This window comes from Caloenas nicobarica, chromosome Z, assembly GCF_036013445.1.
Source record: "Caloenas nicobarica isolate bCalNic1 chromosome Z, bCalNic1.hap1, whole genome shotgun sequence".
NCBI classification, from domain to species: Eukaryota; Metazoa; Chordata; class Aves; order Columbiformes; family Columbidae; genus Caloenas; species Caloenas nicobarica.
In genome coordinates, this window is record NC_088284.1 from 37,160,157 (window position 1) to 37,178,368 (window position 18,212).

The window sequence follows — 18,212 nt, forward strand, 5'->3', positions numbered from 1 at the left end:
AACTAGGAAGCTTATAAATAGGGTATCATACCCATAAAATATAGTATTTCCTAACACTACCTCAACCTAAAAAAAAAAAATAGATATACACACATACACACTATATATATATAAGAAAACTCACATACATTCACTAAGAAGCCAGATTAAATTTGCACTTTCTATAAATTCACTGTTTGCAATATACACTTGCAACATTTTTAGACGGCTTGCAGAACCTACTTGGGTTTTTGTCTTGGTCCATGCCTTGTTCATGTGCCTCCTGCCATTCCCAACACGTTTCACAGTACGCACGGATCTGCTCCAAAAGATGGAGCACGCGGATTTCCCGTCTGCCTCGCTTGTCGTCAGGCTGGGAGTGAATGATGTTGTGCAGGGCTGCGCTGGCTCTGGCACGGGCCTCTTTGCTACCACGAGAGTTTCCTAACAATACAGAGTCTTTATCGTTGCCATGTAAGAGCTGGATGAGGAGAGGAAGACATCCAGACTGACGCATGGCTATGCAGCTGTCTTGGGAGCTAGACATTGCTAGCAACGTTCTTGACATGTCATCTTTATCATGAGTACCAAGCATTGATAACAATGAATACACCATTTCCACCTGCAGGTCAAATGATTTTAAAAATACAGTTACATTTAAAAAATACACATTAAATGAAACTAAAATTAAATTTGAACAGTACACATGAGCAAAACCCCCTTATTTAGTGGTGCAAATATAGTGCTGTTTAGAAATAATTAAGTACTATTACTACTTCAGCGTTCATAATCTTAATAATAATTCCACTCAGTGGTTAAATGGCTAGAAGAAGTGGGTGGTAGCTGTATGTAACTGTTTTAATCTACCAGACCAATGGCAAAGACTTCTAAATTTCTGTTGTACAAAAAGATTGAATAACCATACCAACAAAAGTGTTTGAGAAATCTAAAATATATTTAAAATTAATTCTGTCTTTAAAAATGCACTGTATGAATCACACTTTCATGTAAAGACACTATTCGGTGAAAAACTATGTAATGCGGCATTAAATACGATTATTCTAGACAAATTATAAGAATGATTACATTAATATTTAGTTTACATTGTGCTAAAAAAATCTTGCATCCATGCATTTTAAAGTTTTCCTTTAACACTATTTCAAATTAACTAATCATTTTTTGTTAGGATGACTTGCATACGGACCAGATTATTTACAGCAAATACAAAACTGAAGGGTTAAATTAACACTTTCAAGTTTACGGGGATAAAACTAGTAAAGCGAAAAAATGCTTGTTGTAGACATATGTAAAATACTGAGCATTTGTCAAATTAAATCAAGCCATGAAAACCCAGCATTACGCATTTAACTTGGAGTAACCAAATTTCTCATTAAAAAATAGCAATTTTTGAGGGATTCCCTTGGCTGTCAATACAGTGGTTAATGCACTATTTGGTTTGCCTTTCCCATTTTGTTTTCTTCAATAATAGCTTTAGATCAAGAAATGCATTTGGTTCTTCCAGTGAACTTTCAGTAGAATAACAGGATGTAGAGGATGATGTTAGATATTATCTAGGAACTTCAAACTCTTAAAGCCAAGGTAAACAGGAACATTCATAATCAAAACACAACATAAAGAAACTCTCAAAGGGAACTGTGAAGTAGCAGTGTGTGTTTCTTTAGAATATACCAATTAAGGAAGAAATGAGACTTTGGACTGTTATGCAAAGTCTTCTGCTAATAACTAGATATTTGTACTGGTTACCAGATCAATGAAAGATTTTTTTTTTTTTGGTCCCAGAGACAATTCTAATGTGTCTGAAGATGAGTCCAAATACCGAGTTATAAAAAACCTGGATAGCAGCAAGTAGACTAAGCATGAAGTCTGTTAATGTGTACTTCTCTAAATACTGTCGGATTGCAGAAACAATAAAAATCTTAGAATCTGTGTGACTGTATGATCATAAGCAAAATCCAGTGAAACAGACCTCGAGCCAATTTTATGTCGGACTAGCATCCCGCTTTGGAGATCCTGTCTTCTTGGTTTGGGAAAAATCAAATACAGTATTAAAACGAACCACTTGGATTCTTAAGGCGGAGTGAATTTAATCTGCTTCATGTATGCCTCTTGACAGATACTTCAAGTGGCAGCTTTAATACAATGTTATTTAGAATTGGAATGTAAAGTTTTGGACAGAGAACAGAGCTGTAGAACCCAATAAAATCCAGCCTCCAGGTTGTGGCAAAAATAGTATAGGAAAAACAACCAAAAAAATATTTGTCTCTTTCTGTATACACACACTGCCCACAGACACATCTTTTCCTGCATCTGTAAATGCATCTTCTCATGCATTAGTATTAAACTTTTCCTGTCCCACAGCACACTCAGTTCAACTTATTTCTTTGGCCGTATCCTTCCGCACTCAGTCCCTCTACCCTGCCTTCATCAGGGCCCTCCTGTTATCTCCAGTTTTTGGGAATTCTACAATTTGCAATGAAAACACACAGACGGACATTCTAGCTGATATCACCCCCACTTGGTACATGCATACAGTGCAGGACTGAAATTACAATATTATAACACTATTCTAAGGCCCAAAGTAATTAATACTATGTCAAGCTAATAGGGTCTGCTTCCCAGAAGACTGTGCTCAGCACAACACCAGTATTATCTATACTGTTGCTGATTCCAGAGGCAGTGTAAACTCCAGTGGTTCATTAACTAAATTTTGTGTTACAGATTTGCCCTTTTCTTGCCCTCTCTTTTTATGCTACATATATACTTGAAGCACAATCTTTTGTGAAGAGACATCATCGTGAAGGGATTAAATAATTTTCTTGTATCTTTTTTTTTTCCCTGTGTATTTAATTTCTTAGAAATTGCATCTGCTTTGTGGATTTGGACTCTGGAAAAGTATTCAAAGCACTGCTCTTAAAAGGGTTAGTTTTCATCACAGATTATAAACCAATATCACAGATTTTTAGATATTTCAGTAATTTCTAGCAATCATTTTTTCCTTACTGTAATAACTTTTAACTGATCATCAACAAGTAAAACAAAGGATTTCTGTGCATATATTTTAAAAGTTGAAAAAATATTCTAAAATTTTAACTCCATAAAATTACTATGTGTGGATAGATTGTCAGCTAATATTAGTATTACTGGCAGAAACAATGAGGTTATTGTATTAGTAAAAATGTAGCATTAGCGACCTGTGGTTTGTAATCTTCGGTTACCTTGGTACCCAGATGACTTGTCAGTCTGCGAGGAACAGAATAGTTATTACCAGAGCTCATAACACTGGCTGTCTCATGGTCCATTCGAGCAGCAGAACCCTACAAATTTAAACAACAATTCAGTATAAAACAAAGTCTGAGTGAAAAAGCAACTATTGCCTAATTCAGTTTCACCACTGGATGATGATGAAATTTTATTGACAGTAATGAACTGTCAACTTACTTTTGCTTTATGTTAGGTCCTCTCTCTCCTAACACAACTTAGAAGTCACTGTTAAACTGGGTTTTATTAACCACTTTTCCTGAAATTAATTCTCAATAGAGTTGTATTTTAAATGGAAATATTTCAAAATTACTATTTTCACCAAGAGGGAGAACTGGATTTTGCAACAAATCGAATTATAATTTTTACAGAGGGGAAAAAAAACCAGATTCAACTTTTATGTCAGATTATGTAGTGCACAGGAATAAGGCTGTAGTTCTTCAGAACACAACCAGGTATGCAAGAACTGACAAGTAAAAAGATTTATCTGGACAGGGAGTAACCCTACCTGAATTTGTCTGTATCAAAAGCAAATAAAGAGTGGATTAATCTATTTAATTTTTTAATCAAAAACTATAAAATAATGCTGACACTACTTGCTCTAATTTTCCTAGAAACTACTGTAAATAGCATGCTCCTACCTGTAGTAGTAAGACCCATATTTTAGCATCTTGGTTCTCTTTTAATCCATTTTGCAAATTTACATTTCCTTCCCCCTTTTTCTTTTTACCATCTCTTATCTAATCATTCTCTTTCGATTTTTTTTCGTTTGTTATTGCTTGCTTTCTTGTGCTCTGCCTCCTATCTGTCAAGTTTTCCCTCTTATGTTGCTACTTTTCCATTTAGGGAACTTAAAAAATCCATATGAAGAATGAACACTTTTAGTACAAGAACACTGTTTTTCTGAGATAGTCACCAGTCTTTTGTCGATCCTCTACAAAAGCTAAAATCTGTTCATGAAATTATTAGCTTAATTTGCAAAACAATACTTTCAACCTATGTGGATCAATGAGTATCTTTTTTTTTTTTTTCAATAAAAATACATAACACGCTGAAGAAAACGGTATGAAAGACACCTTGAAATAATTTCTATGTTTTTTCTAGGTGTACCATAAAGAAAGAATAATCCTGTCTGAGTATTTGCTGTTCACACAGTTCAGCGTCTTAAATTTGAAGCTGACAGTGACTATTAGTAAAAGGTAGGAATAAGTTCATGTCGCATTTGCCTAGACAGAAAAAAAATCTAGTTATACTGGAATATTTAAACACACATTATTATACTCATTTCACTCTCCCATTTGAATCCAGAACATTTCATGTGGGTTCCATAATAAGTACTATGCAAAGAGTACAACTAGAATAATTTAAATTCACACAATTTATTCCAATACACATTTCCTACATAAACAAGCCCTTATTTTCTTTGATGACTATAGCAAACATTCAAAATTTTAAAGCTTCGAATGAAAATTATATTGGATTTTCTCAATTATTTACTTAAATAATCTGCAGTGCTCGCATTATGGGAATGAATCCCAGAGTTTTACACTGAGTAATCCCTTCATACTATCTTGACCTCAAAGTACATTCAGAGGATTACAGGTTCAACATAATGTACATGCCAGAATTCTCCATTAAGTTCAGTATGTTTGTTTTATCCAAACAGTTAAAAAGACATCCATCTGTAGCACTACCTATTAAGATTCACCATGGTGTAAACAGAAATAGCATAATTTTCCCGTTGTTTCCCCAAAACTCTATCAACTTTGATTCAGATAACTATTTCCTCCAGAGCCATCACGCTGCCTTGCTTCTTTGAGGATGCCATGATGCCCAAATGAAGTGAAACTACATTTCTCAATGGTCCCTGAAGACTGGTGTGAAAGAACTAATGTAAGGTGTGTAGCCATTCATCGGAGAAAATGGGAACTTATGAGATGTTATGTGCACCCTTCTTGTGTAGAGCCTTCTCTTTCAACTGTCTACTGCACCTTATTTTCTACTTTTATACTTTACTGTCTTTCACTCATTGTTTTACTATGCTTGCTATTTAAGCTGTCTGTTCGATAATGTCCCCTATTTTGTGGCACATTTTCTTAACAAAATAGATGATCTTACTGAGTAACTTTAGAAAACTTGCAAAACAAAGGTATGAAAAAAAATTTACTTCGACAGCAGGATAGTGAGTCTAGTGGAAAAGACAAAACAGCTGAAAGATGGTGCAGAAAAGGACAAAATCGAACCCTGAAAAACCCTGGATTCAATTGGCAGTGCTTCAATTAACATTGATTATATGACTCCAAAACCAATTAGAACCAAATGATTTGGTTAAAACTTTTTCTTGCATTCAAATGAATAGTGATGGCTCAAAGTATATTGAGCTCGTTTATCAGAAATGAATGTTATGCCCAACCCATTAGATCTCCTCTGTCTGGACTTGCACTGACAGTAAATAATCTCCAGATGTCTCTTTTAACACAGATTCAGTGCCCTGGATGTATCCACCTTCAGGAGGACGGAATATGCATGTTTGACACATTTTTATGAGGCAAAGTTCAAAATTGTGAAAATCCTCAACAGAAGATCTCAAATGAAGGATGAATGAATCTCCCACTTGTGTAAGTCTGTCAAGACACGACAATCCCTTCTCCCTTCCCTCTAAAATATCTGTTGTCTAGAATAACTCCTGATTCATACTCTGAAGATGGATGACACAGCCACAATTCATCAATGATTTAAATACAATATGCTTTCAGCCCCAAAGCAGCACTGAACTGTTTTCTTCTCAAGCAATAAAGCTGTCACAAGAATTAGAGTCAGAGTCTCAAGCAATTGTTCAGATATGGCTGATAAAACTTAATTCCAAATGGTGATCAAACATATTTCAAAAGCAAAATTATGGGCTGTGCTTAATGTTTAATCAAGTGAAATATTCTAGCCAAACCACAATTCTTTCTGATAAATCTTGTTGTACAAGACATTTTCAGAAGGATTTAAATAACTCTACTTCCCTGGAGTAGTAAAAATATTTTGCATATAAGTTCAACCATTAAATTTGTAGTATGAATTTTTAAGAACCCCCATTACTAGTGGGAATGTCTCAGCTACAGTTGGGAATCACAAAGGGAGTGGTTATTAGCACACAGTAAATAAATCAAAGTATTTTTAGCCAAAGAGTGAAGTAATAAATTTTGATTAATATTTGTTTTAAAAGACAAATAGAGAATTTAGCGTAGCCCTTGAAATATCGCACTAATGTATTTACTTAATAAAAGGACCAGCAATGAAAGATTATTTAGAAGCATTTAAATAACCCTTCAGCCCAACTCTAGGAGATTACCTCATTGATACTATGGCTTCAAAGCTTTATCTAAAATAGTACTAAAGAAACATTAATGATAAACCTGCCATTTGGTTCTCCTATTTTTTAAAAATCACTGACATTTCACTGCTATTTTCTAAACTGAAAATTTGAACAATTTTCAATAGTTAAATTGTACTTCTAAGATTACAGTTCACCTACAATAAAACACATTTTCTGTAGTCATTCTTATTATCTCCTTCATCGCATCAGGCTCATTAATCATTTAAACAAAAGAAACATGCTCCCTGCATTACTGAATATTTATATTTCATGTTATAAAAACATTTCCTTTGAATACATACAAGAAATTTCTCTTTTATAGATGGAAAGAAGAAAAACATATATCCTTCCAAAATGAGCAGTTTATACAAACACTGTAAGGTAAATACCAATATATCAGCATTTCACATTTTGAGTATTTAATTATACTATCAACAAACAAAATAATAAATTTACCTGGCCAGTACTGCTAGTTGCCATGCTGATTTCTGCTGCTCCTTGACCTTCATTCTGCCTCTCTGTATCATGGGAACCTGCATCATGCTTGCTTTGAGGCGCTCTCTGTTAATATAAGATTTTACGAAATTACATACAGAAATGAAGTACACTTCACCATTCAAAGCCCTCTAGACCACGAATGCATCGATGCTGCATCCTCACAAAGCCACTGAACAGTACTTTGTATTTCATAACGCTTAGACTCAATAATTAACAGCTGAGACTGTCTTCGAAAAACTGCAAGATGAAAGTGAAGCATGTCCTCTGAGGATTATAGCCCGGCAAGACAAAGGATTTGCTGTGAGACACAGAAGCACCATTTTCCACCAGCTGTGCTCACATCGCTGTCAGAAATGTAACAGAATTGGAGCAAACAACTGTCTTCTCTGCACTGTCACGTGATCCGTGCATTTACTGGAAACTATGGCTAGCACAGTTCAATTAAGCTTCACATTCACAGACAAATAATTTCTGTGTGAACAGAGGGATACCTGTACTGTACGAATCCTAATTTTTAAGGACAAATCACTTTGATGCAAATAAAATTTACATATAACCTGATACTGATCCACTCAATAATATTTTATCAAAATAAATTCAACTAATCTTGCAAGCTGGTACAGACATGTTTCAGTTCCTTCAGGAGACCAAATTTTCTGTACTACTACACAAAAATCAAACTGGTGTGCCTGTGACTGACAGGAATCATGAGATCAACATGAAAAATCAGGCCTTTAGCTTCTTAATAAAGCAAATAGAATAACTGAGCATAAATGAAGTGTGCAAAGTATCCAACATTATCTACTAATGTGTTTAAAATGTTTCAGATATTCAGAAAGGCATAAATAACCCTGTCCTTGAAAAGTGCTTGAAGTCTGGAGTTGGAACGTTATCACCTTACCTCCAAAGCACAACTGTTCTCTTAGCATTTGTTTTGATGCCAAATCTCATATTTCATACTCAGAGGCTACTACCCTGACAACACTCTTGCATCTCTCCTAATTAATTTAACTACACTTGCTACATTAAATTCAGTTTTTCTGTGTCTCTGCAATGTCCTTGAGCAGTACAGCCTATGACAGCATAGTCTGCCTTATCTTGATTTAAGGAAACGTCTCTTGAACTTTTAGCAGAAACATACTTCTCTTCAATGTATATACATTGAAATGAGTTACCTGGTGATCAAACTCCTATCACTGCAATACTAGCTCTGTTTTCTTCATATAAAGACATTAGAATCTCGAGCTCAGAAAATATTTAATGTTGAACAGAATTTTTAAAGGCACCATCTCTGTCATTGTGTATGAAATGAAATTGTCATTGATGCTCATACAATGACTAAAGAAATTTTTGTTGCCAATATAAGAGTGAGGACCAAGTCAAGATCAGGCCTTCCTGTACTACGTGCTGAATTACATGCTGAATCCCGGCCTCACAGTACTTAAATCTTGAATAAAGTGTAATGATGAGTTTGACCAAATCTAGATCTAAGCCTCCAGTATAACTCATGACAGAATTTTCCAGTCATTAGGTGACAATAATTTTCAAACCCGCGCAGAAAGTAGTACTCAACAACTGTGCATTAGCCACCCTCTGACCTACTGGGTCACCTGAGGGCAAATAATGCTACTCTTCCAAGAATGCTCCTGAGTTTGGGGCAATATTTTTGGGTGGTGATGATCGTGTATTTATTAAATAGTTTAGATGCATCTAGAGCACAAACACAGGGGTATTTCATTCTCTGACAAGAAAAGTTTCTGCTCTATTCAGCACTCTTTATCCTTCTCCCATTCACATACATTTTGTTTGCTACATGCTACTTAGGAAAGACACGGCTTCCAGTTCCACCCACTACAAAAAGTAGTCAGTTTAACACTCAAAGTAACTTGTAAGGCATTTTTTAACAGTTAGTAGGCTTATCTAACTTCAAATGCAGTATGCACTGACAGCATGCACACACATTATATGTACATCATCAGCTGGGCCTGAATGTCAACTCTGCAAGTTCACAGTGAAGAGTTTTTACCACTCCAGCTACTGAAGTAATTTGAAGTGAGAAGCTGTTCTCTTCATGCAGACTGGCCCAAAGGAGTTAACAATACCACAGGCAGCAGATAGCAGGTATTTATGGAAAATGGAATCTTCATATAAACAGATATTTTAAAATAGATTTATATAAAAATAATCCACATATGGATGATTATATTTTTTGTACATATACAGCATTACTGTAAATAAATGCATATTAATCTGACAGACTGTGGATTAGTATTTATAAACACAGTATAATCACTGCAAGTATGCTGCCTCTTCACATGACGTTTTGACCCTGAAAGGTAGGACCTGTGGATGTGTACGCTACGAATCACGTCAGAAAGGAACCAAAGCACGTGAACAGCAGCAGACCCTGTAAACCTCTACATGAGGCTTGGCAGTTAGAAAATGGTACACAAGTCCCCAGTGGTAAACAGCACCACCTGTTTTGAAGAACAATTTTTGAGGAGGCATAAGCTGGGTTTATAGCCCTCTGCCATGCCTGAATTCTGGCATCACACCACCAAAGTCACTTTCATGCGGTATGCTGCTTTGCTCTCGCAGCAGAACAGCGCGAGACTGTGCGTGCCTGTTACAGGAAGACAGAGCCACTCACTCCATCTTGTTTGCCACCATTTTCTAAGTGCTACCACTTGTCAATTATTAATTTCCCTGTATTTACTAGTAAAAGAAAAGAGAAATCTTGAGGTATTTTATGACATTTGCAAGCATTGTAGGCCTTGATCATTTTGCTAAGACAACCAATTACAAATAATTTAACCTAATACTTTGTCAACATGAGTTGCCAAAGCAGCTCCTTGTGTATTTATTAGAAGACTTTTCGATGCATAAACCACTGGTTTTTTTCCCAACATTCCACTACTCTATTATTTTCCATGTATTGAAAACTACAGACACACTATTTTTTCTAAACATCAGAAAATGTATATTTTGCCATTACTTCATATTAAACACAATACACATACAGCTATAAGTAAGAAGGTAAGTCAAAGAACGCAATAAACAAAAATAAGAAACCATAAGGCTGAAACAATTTTGCTACAGTCAAGTCCAAGAAAAAAGAAATTCTAGTGAGTCAAATCCTTGAGAGAACTCCTGTCCATCCCAGTTTAAAGAGTGCTGAGCATAATCTCTGTACAGAACAAATCCTTCACATTTTATCTACAGCAACACTGCCCAACAGAAATACTTCATTTATTTCAAACGAGAGATATTCTGAAAGGCAGGCCTCTACCACTTTAACAAGTTGAAACTGCCATATTAGAAGAAAGTTTTTTTCTTTTAAATAATTTCAGATTTGCACCTGAGCACCAAAAAAAAACGTCTTCAGAGGGGTCTAACTCTACAGTAGACTTCAAACCTTATTATGAAAATCATGCAAAATTTCTAACAGAAGTCTCACAGAATTTGAAGCTCTCATCACTTGCAGGCAAATTACTTCAACTTTTTCTAGTAGCATTTACAACACTTGGTAATTCACTAAACCTTAAAAATGTGCACCAAAATTTTCTCTGCTCATTGATTTCCAAAAGCTATTTTTATGGTGCAGTGCTGTATTTGGTCTTACTCTACAAGATATATTGCACTTCGATTCCACAATGATTGGCATCACCACAGGGGCCAACTGTATCAGTAGACAAGCTATGGTATTTATAATTGCTGTTACTATATCTTTATAAACATAAGGAGCACATTCAATTTGGGTATCACTATATCAGGCAGAGTATAAAAATCTAATGAATGCCTCAAGTTTAGATTTTTCAGTTATATGGACTCTGCAGTTTGACTGCTACTACCTTTCTCCTTGCCACCAGGCAATTTCAGAACTAGATCCAGCTGTTTTCCATGGAAGATGGCCATCCTTTGGAAATCATTAAAACATACCATAAAGTATTAATAAGTATGCAGTGACTGTCTCCTTTGCCACCAGCACCCTGGTAACATCTGACTGCACAACTAGCCCTCCAGACACTTCATGGATAAGACACACTACAACAACATTTTGATATATTAGAATTGCCATGTATTCAACAGCCAAATAATTTGGTGAAAGGCACAAAGAACTAAGACAAAAACTTATTTAATCCAGTAGTCGCATCTCAATGCAGTCTGCGTTCTTGAGCTTAAGTGAATCCAAAATACAGTGATTCTTTTTTTTTTACCAGAGTAAGAAAGAAACACTCTGGGGACAGGACCTGCCCAACTACACGGGGCAAAGTATCTGTTGAGAGGCTTGCCAACCAGGTAGGGAGAGTTTGAAACTAGGAACGATGGGACAGAGCAATAACTCAACAAACAAGTAAGGAAGCTGGTGACAGGACAGGCAAGGCAAGGGCTCTGGCTGATGGGAACACAAGGGCAAGCCACACAAGTGGTGAAGTGGAATCCCTTTAAGCACCAGCACACAAGGAGGCAGGTGCAGCAGAACAGCCTCATGGGGAAAGCTCTCAAGCCTGTGTGGGGAATTGGCACACCGGAGAGCCTCGACACTAATGCACGCTGCATGGAGAACAAACGAGGAGTTAAAGTGTGTGCAGTCATGGGGCTACGACCTCATTGGGACCACAGAAAAGCACAATGGGATAGCTCACATGACTGGAAGGCTACAACTGAGAATATAGACATTTTAGGAAGGGCAGGCTGGGAAGGCAAGAAGGGGGAGTTGTCCTTTACACAAGAGAGCAGCTAGAGTGCACATAGCTTTGCCTAGGAGTGGGTCAGGAGTCAGTCAAGAGCTTATGGGTGAAGATTAGCAGGCAGACCAACATGGGCGCTGTTGTAGTGGACATCTGCTGAAGACTTCCTGATCAGGAAAAAGAAACAGATAATACCTTTTCCAAATAACTGGAGGAAGCCTTGTGTGTACAGGCCCTGGCCCTCAGGAGGAACTTCATCCACTCTTGTATCTGCTGGAAAGGCAATAGCAGGACGAAACATTCTAGGAGATTTCTTGAGTCCTCTGATGACAACTTCCTGACACGGGTGACTGAAAAGCCAACAAGAAAAGGTACTCTGCTGGACCTGATACTTACAAAACAATGGCTGAGGACATGAAAATCAGAAATGGCCTTGACTGTGGTGACCATAAGATAGTAGGGTTCACGATCCTAAGAAGAAGAAGGGCAAAAACCAGGACCACAGCCCTGCATTGCAGGAGAGATTTCAACTTCTTCAGACGTCTGCTTGGAAGAATCCCAGGGGATACAGCCCTGAAGAGGGTCCAGAATAGCTGGCTGATATTCAAGTATCACCTCCTTCTAAGGTCAAGAAAGGTCCATCCCAACAAACAGGAAGCAAAACAAGGGCAGCAGGAGGCTTGCGCTGGATGAGCAAGAAGCTCCTAACTGAACTTGGGTATTAAAAGGAAGAGCAGAAGTGGCAGAAGTGGGGTCAGGTAACCCCGGAGTAAAGAGTTGCTCTCCAACCACGCAAGGACATGAGAGGCAAAAAGAAAGTACTCTACAAGTACATAAACAGCAAAGGGAAGACTGGAGTAAACATGGGCCTTCTACTGAATGGGGAAGGGGATCTGGTGACATATGACACAGAAAAAGGCCATGGGACTCTATGCCTTCTTTCCCTCAGTCTTGTCCAGTAAAACCACCCTTCAGGAATTGAGGCTCCTGAGACGAGACAGAACGTCTGGCACAAGGAAGACTCACCCTTGGTGGGGAAGACCAGGTTAAGGAGAACTTAAACAAACTGGACATACGTTAAGTTCTAACGGCCTCATGGGTTGTACCCATGAGTGCCGAGGGAGAGGGATCATGTCAATGTGAGGCCACTCTTGAATGGTCATGGCAGCAAGGAAAGGTTCCTTAAGACTGGAGGAAAGCACATGTCACTCCTGTCTACAAGAATAGCAAGAAGGAAGATCCAGGGAACTACAGATTTGTCAGCCTTACCTCAGTTCCTTGTGATTGAAGGTAATGGACAAAATCCTCTGGGAAAGCATTACCGAACACACGAAAGACTAGATGGTGACTGGGAGCAGTGTGCAGAGTTTTACAAAGGGGAAGCCATACTTGACGCTTCTACAATGAGGTGACCAGCTTGGCGGGTGAGTGAGGACCAGCTGCTGTTATTTATATCAACATTAGTAAGACTTCAGACACTGTCTCCCATAACATCATCATAGGCAAGCTAAAAACATATAGGTTAAATAAGTAGACAGTGACGTGAACTGAAAACTGGCAGAACAGCTGAGCACCAGAGGGTTTTGATCAGTAGCACAAAGTACAGTTAGAATCAAGTCACTAGTGATGTACCCCAGGGATCAATTCAATACTGGGACCAGTACTGTTCAACATTTTCATTAATGACTTGGATGCTGGGACACAGGGCATCCTCACCAAGTTTGAGATGACAGAAAACTAGGAGAAGCTGATACACCAGATGGTTCAGCCACTTTTCAGATGGATCTTGACAGGCTGACGAAATGGGCTGATGGGGAATCTTTGTACTTTTCCTTGTTGAACTGCACAAGTCCTGCACCTGAGGAGGAACAACTCCAGGCACCAGTAGATGCCAGGGGCTGCCAAGATAGAAAACAGCTTAGCAGAAAAGAACCAGGGGGTCCTGGTGGACACCCAAGCTGAACATGGACCAGAAATGGACTCTTGTGGCAAAAAGTCGAACAGTATTCTGGGCTGCATTAAGAAGTGGTTTGCCAGCAAGTCAAGGGAGGTGATCCTTCCTCTCTACTCAGCACTGGTGAAGCTACATCTGGAGAGCTGTGTTCAGTTCCAGCTTCTCCAGTACAAGAAAAATATAGACTTACTAGAGTCAGTCCTGTGCAGGGTGACAGAGGTGCTTAAGGGGCTGGGGCATCTCTCATGTGCAGAGAGGCTGAGAGAGCCTGGAGAAGAGAAGGCTCGGGGGGAACTCGTTGATTTGGCTTAACACCTGGATTATTTAACATGTCAAAAGACCAGACAACTTTAATTATACACAATAGTGTCTGCTTCATTTACAAAACCAGATCTTCCCCAAAATCCTGGAATTATGAAATCATTATTTTTCAAAATGGAAAAATACACAGCCCTTAGTAATCAAAATGCTGATCTGAGCTTTCGCAGTAGTTATTTTGGGTGAAGAGAAACCATAAAATATTCAGGTCCAACATAAAATTCATATTTAATTTACCAATATAAGAAATGGAGTTGACCTTGGAATTTCCACTGTGAGAGCAGTTTTTGCTAACAGCAATTACTACCATGGACTTTGTAATTTACAGGAAACATTATCTTGTACTTCTTAATACACAACCCAATACTTAAACACTAAAAATATGCCAGGCTTCTGTAATAAAGTCTGACAGAAACTGTATTTGCTCTTTTTTTAATCTTATCTCTCTCAAAAGATAAGCAAGCCATGAATGTGCTTATCAGAGATTCATATTTAGAAAGGCACGTACAACTGATTGTTATAATTATTTACGAAAACCAAGATTCAGCCTTCATAATACATTGCATATCAGTTAAATTTTTAACTGATACATCATTAGTGATTAAAGTTCAATAGCAGCACAAAGATTAATCCAAGTATTCCATCCTCAGTTCACTGGTCAGAGAGCAAGTAACAGCCTACGTATATTTACTAGTCGATGAACTGTGACATCACTAGCTGATGCAAATAATCCTGCCTCCATTTTATGATTTTTTTTTTCCAGAAAAAGATACCATATTGAAAAGAAGGCAAGTAATTGCTCACTAACCTCTGCTTCAGCTGCTTGTGATTGCAGGAGCTGTCGTATACGAAGAATGTCCTTCTCTATTTGTTGAATTCTCGCCACCCTTGCCTGAAACGAATGCATTTTCATGTTTGATTTTGTTCAAAAACTCCTTTTACATACTGTATAGAACGACAGTATGAAGAGTTCTTTGCAAATACAGCTGACTAGGAAAAAAACCCTACTTCATTCATGTGCTAATTCAAATGTTGTTCATAAAAAACCACAGGCATGATTGCAAACACTGAAAACATAGCGAGTAGTTGGGTTTTTAATAAAACTGATACTCATTTGGATACAACAGGTCATCACACAGTATACACTCAAGTACAGGAAAATGCTCCAGTTAACTTGCACAAATTTCCTGTTTCTGAAACAGACATTTCGTGCAGATCTCCAGCAAATTATTTGACTTGATCTCAAATATTAGACTTCTACTTGCCTTGAAGAGATTTGAGGGAGACTTATATTTGCAGAGTTTCTTGAAGGCATGAAATCCTGAATTACTTCTATTATATTCAGTTACTATAATGATTTTGGAGTTTTGCTTATGCACAGTCTCTGAAGATTTTTCTGCTCCTAAAAATCTCAAAGAATTTACAGGCCAAGTATGAAGAAGAAAACTACATACTGCTTCTTTGGTTTGTCTGGGATTTTATAGACATCTCTGAATCAGTCTTTTACAGCCATATTGCTACTCATTTCCCACTGCAGCCATTCTGTGGTTAGTAAAGGGTATGATAAAAAACCAAAATGTTACAGGATACATATACTCCGTAGAAGTTGTACTGTGAGGCACAGGATGCATTATGATTCTGTGAAACAGTAAGCGGGTGAAGTTTTATATCCCTGTATAAGCTTGATAATAAATTGAAGTTATGTAGAAGTGAGCAGAAAGTAATTAGCCAAATAATATCAGGATATGAACAGAACACTGAACTGATTAAGTAGTATTTTTTGTGTGATGGATAGCTTAATAAAAGGGACACATAACTGAAAGAAAAATCCTGATTCTTTCACCTGTTTAACGTTTACATGACAATGTTATACTGAAAAAGGAAAGGCTTTGGGCATCTAGTGGACACTGCAAGGACCAGCATTATAGCCAATCTTATTTAATGCCTTTATAATCTGAAAACAGAAATAAGATGAACTTTCAAAAGGTGCTAATGCCAAAAGATATACATGGAATAGAAACACAATGTTATTTAGAAATATGAGAAATACAGAAGAAAATACAATCACAAAATAGAATGAATTCCTAAAACATGTATCATAAGCAGCTACAGGGAAAGCATCATAAATGTTCACATTTATTAGAGATGCAAAGCAATGAACATTAAAACTATAAATTTGATTTGAATTTGTAAAGCAAAGTATCAGAAAAAATGCCAATAAAAATTGGAAAGCTGCACACACAGAAGTTTCAGCATAGCATGAGGCAAACAGATCATTCATCCCCCTTTTGCTCCTAGATCAAGAAATCCTTAAGTAGTGATGCAGCTGCCCAAACTGAGACCCACTTCTTAGGAAAGCCTGCTGGCTCCGTCGGGCCAGGGTTAAAGACGTGAAAAGAAAACCTCCTGCCCTGGTTAGGCCCTCAGACTATTATCCTCTACTAATTTTTCAGACAGGCAGCAATGAGACTGAAAAGGGAAATTCAAAGGCAATCAAGGGAGACTTCAGGGCCTTGGGATGACTGGTTGCAGGATCGGGAGCACAAGTAGTGTTCTCCTCTGCCCCTCAGTTGCAGCGTATGATGAGGAAAGATACAGGAAGACCCAACAGACCAATATCTGTCTGCGGGACTGGTGCCAGCGGCAGAATTTTGGGTTTTTTAATCATGCTCGGTTTACATGATACCTGGCCTACTGGTGACAAATGGGATGTACCTGTCTCAAAGGGGGATAAGCATCCTGGGGCAGGAGTTAGCAGAGCTCCTTGAAAGAGCTTTAAACTAGATTTGAACACGGAAACGGAGGAAACCAGACACAGCAAAGCCAAGGGTGACATGCCAGCATTTGAGGGAAGGGGTGCTAGCGAGGCCCTTCCATCTGCTGTCTCAGTGGAGGTAGGGGATGGAGAGCCATGTGGTAGAGAAATACCAGGGTTATTTATGTGCTAGAAAGCACGGAAGCACTTGATGATGGCCACAAAGGAACTAGCCCTTCTCACCAGAAAAAGGTGTCGGGATCAATAGTCCAGCTGAAGTGCATCTATATGAATGCACGCAGCACAGGCAACAAAGAGGATGAGGTGGAAGCCACTGTGCAGCAGAAAAACTATGATGTAGTTGCCAACACAGAAACACAGTGGGATGACTCTCATAACTGGAGTGCTGCATTAGCTAGCTATACAATCTTCTGAAGGGATAGGCAAGGAAAGAGAGGAGGTGGGGTAGCCATGTATGTTAGGGAGTGTTTTGATTGTCTGGAGCTTGATGAGGGCGACGACAGGGTTCCGTGTCTATGGGTGAGAATCAAGGGGAAGGGCAACAAGGGGGACATCCTGGTGGGGGTCTGTTACAGACCACCCAATCAGGGTGAAGAGGCAGATGAAATATTCTGCAGTCTCCTGATCGCTACCCCTTGTTCTTATGGGGGATGTCTGCTGGAAATACAACACAGCAGAGAGGAAGCAGTCTAGGAGGCTCTTGCAGTGCATGGAAGATAACTTGCTGACACAGCTGGTTAGTGAGCCTACTACGGAAGGAGCCCCACTGGACACATTGTTTGTAAATAGAGAAGGGCTCATAGGCAGTGTGCCAGTTGGAGGTTGCCTTGGGCATAGTGATCATGAAATGATCAAGTTTTCTACTCTTGGAGACGGAGGGCGATCAGCAGAACTGCTACCTTGGACTTCCGAAGGGCAGACTTTGACTTGTTTAGGAGGCTGGTTGGCAGAGTGCCTTGGGAGGCAGTCCTGAAGGACAAAGGAGTCCAAGAAGGCTGGTCACTCTTCAAGAAGGTAATCTTAGAGATGCAGGAGCAGGCTGTCCCCATGTGCCGAAAGGTGAGCCGGTGGGGAAGAAGACCAGTCTGGCTGAATAGAGACCTGCGGCTGGAACTCGAGCATAAAAGGAGTATTTATAACCTTTGGAAGAAGGGGCTGGCAACTCAGGAGGATTACAAGGATGATGCGAAGTTATGCAGGGAGAAGATCAGAAGGGCCAAAGTTCAACTAGAGCTGAGCCTAGCTGCTGCTGTAAAAGGGAACAAAAAATGTTTCCGTAAATACATCGGCAACAAAAAGAGGGCTAAGGAGAATCTCTGTCCTCTGGCGGATGCAGTGGGAAACGTATTGACA

At 38.5% G+C, this 18,212-nt stretch overlaps 1 protein-coding gene across 8 annotated transcripts in view; it reads right to left on the reverse strand.

Annotated features, from left to right (window-relative positions):
- Window positions 1–18,212, reverse strand: part of APC (APC regulator of WNT signaling pathway) — a 108,385-nt gene that overhangs the window by 24,997 nt on the left and 65,176 nt on the right. For 6 of the 8 annotated variants that reach the window (XM_065657543.1, XM_065657542.1, XM_065657546.1 and 3 more), the window contains exons 7-10: window positions 14,892–14,975; window positions 7,079–7,183; window positions 3,216–3,314; window positions 223–601 (exon numbers count right to left, since the gene is read on the reverse strand). In XM_065657543.1, the coding sequence (XP_065513615.1) occupies window positions 223–601; window positions 3,216–3,314; window positions 7,079–7,183; window positions 14,892–14,975 (667 nt within the window). The remainder of the gene's footprint in view (window positions 1–222; window positions 602–3,215; window positions 3,315–7,078; window positions 7,184–14,891; window positions 14,976–18,212) is intronic. The other 2 variants (XM_065657547.1, XM_065657548.1) reach the window with 1 other exon arrangement.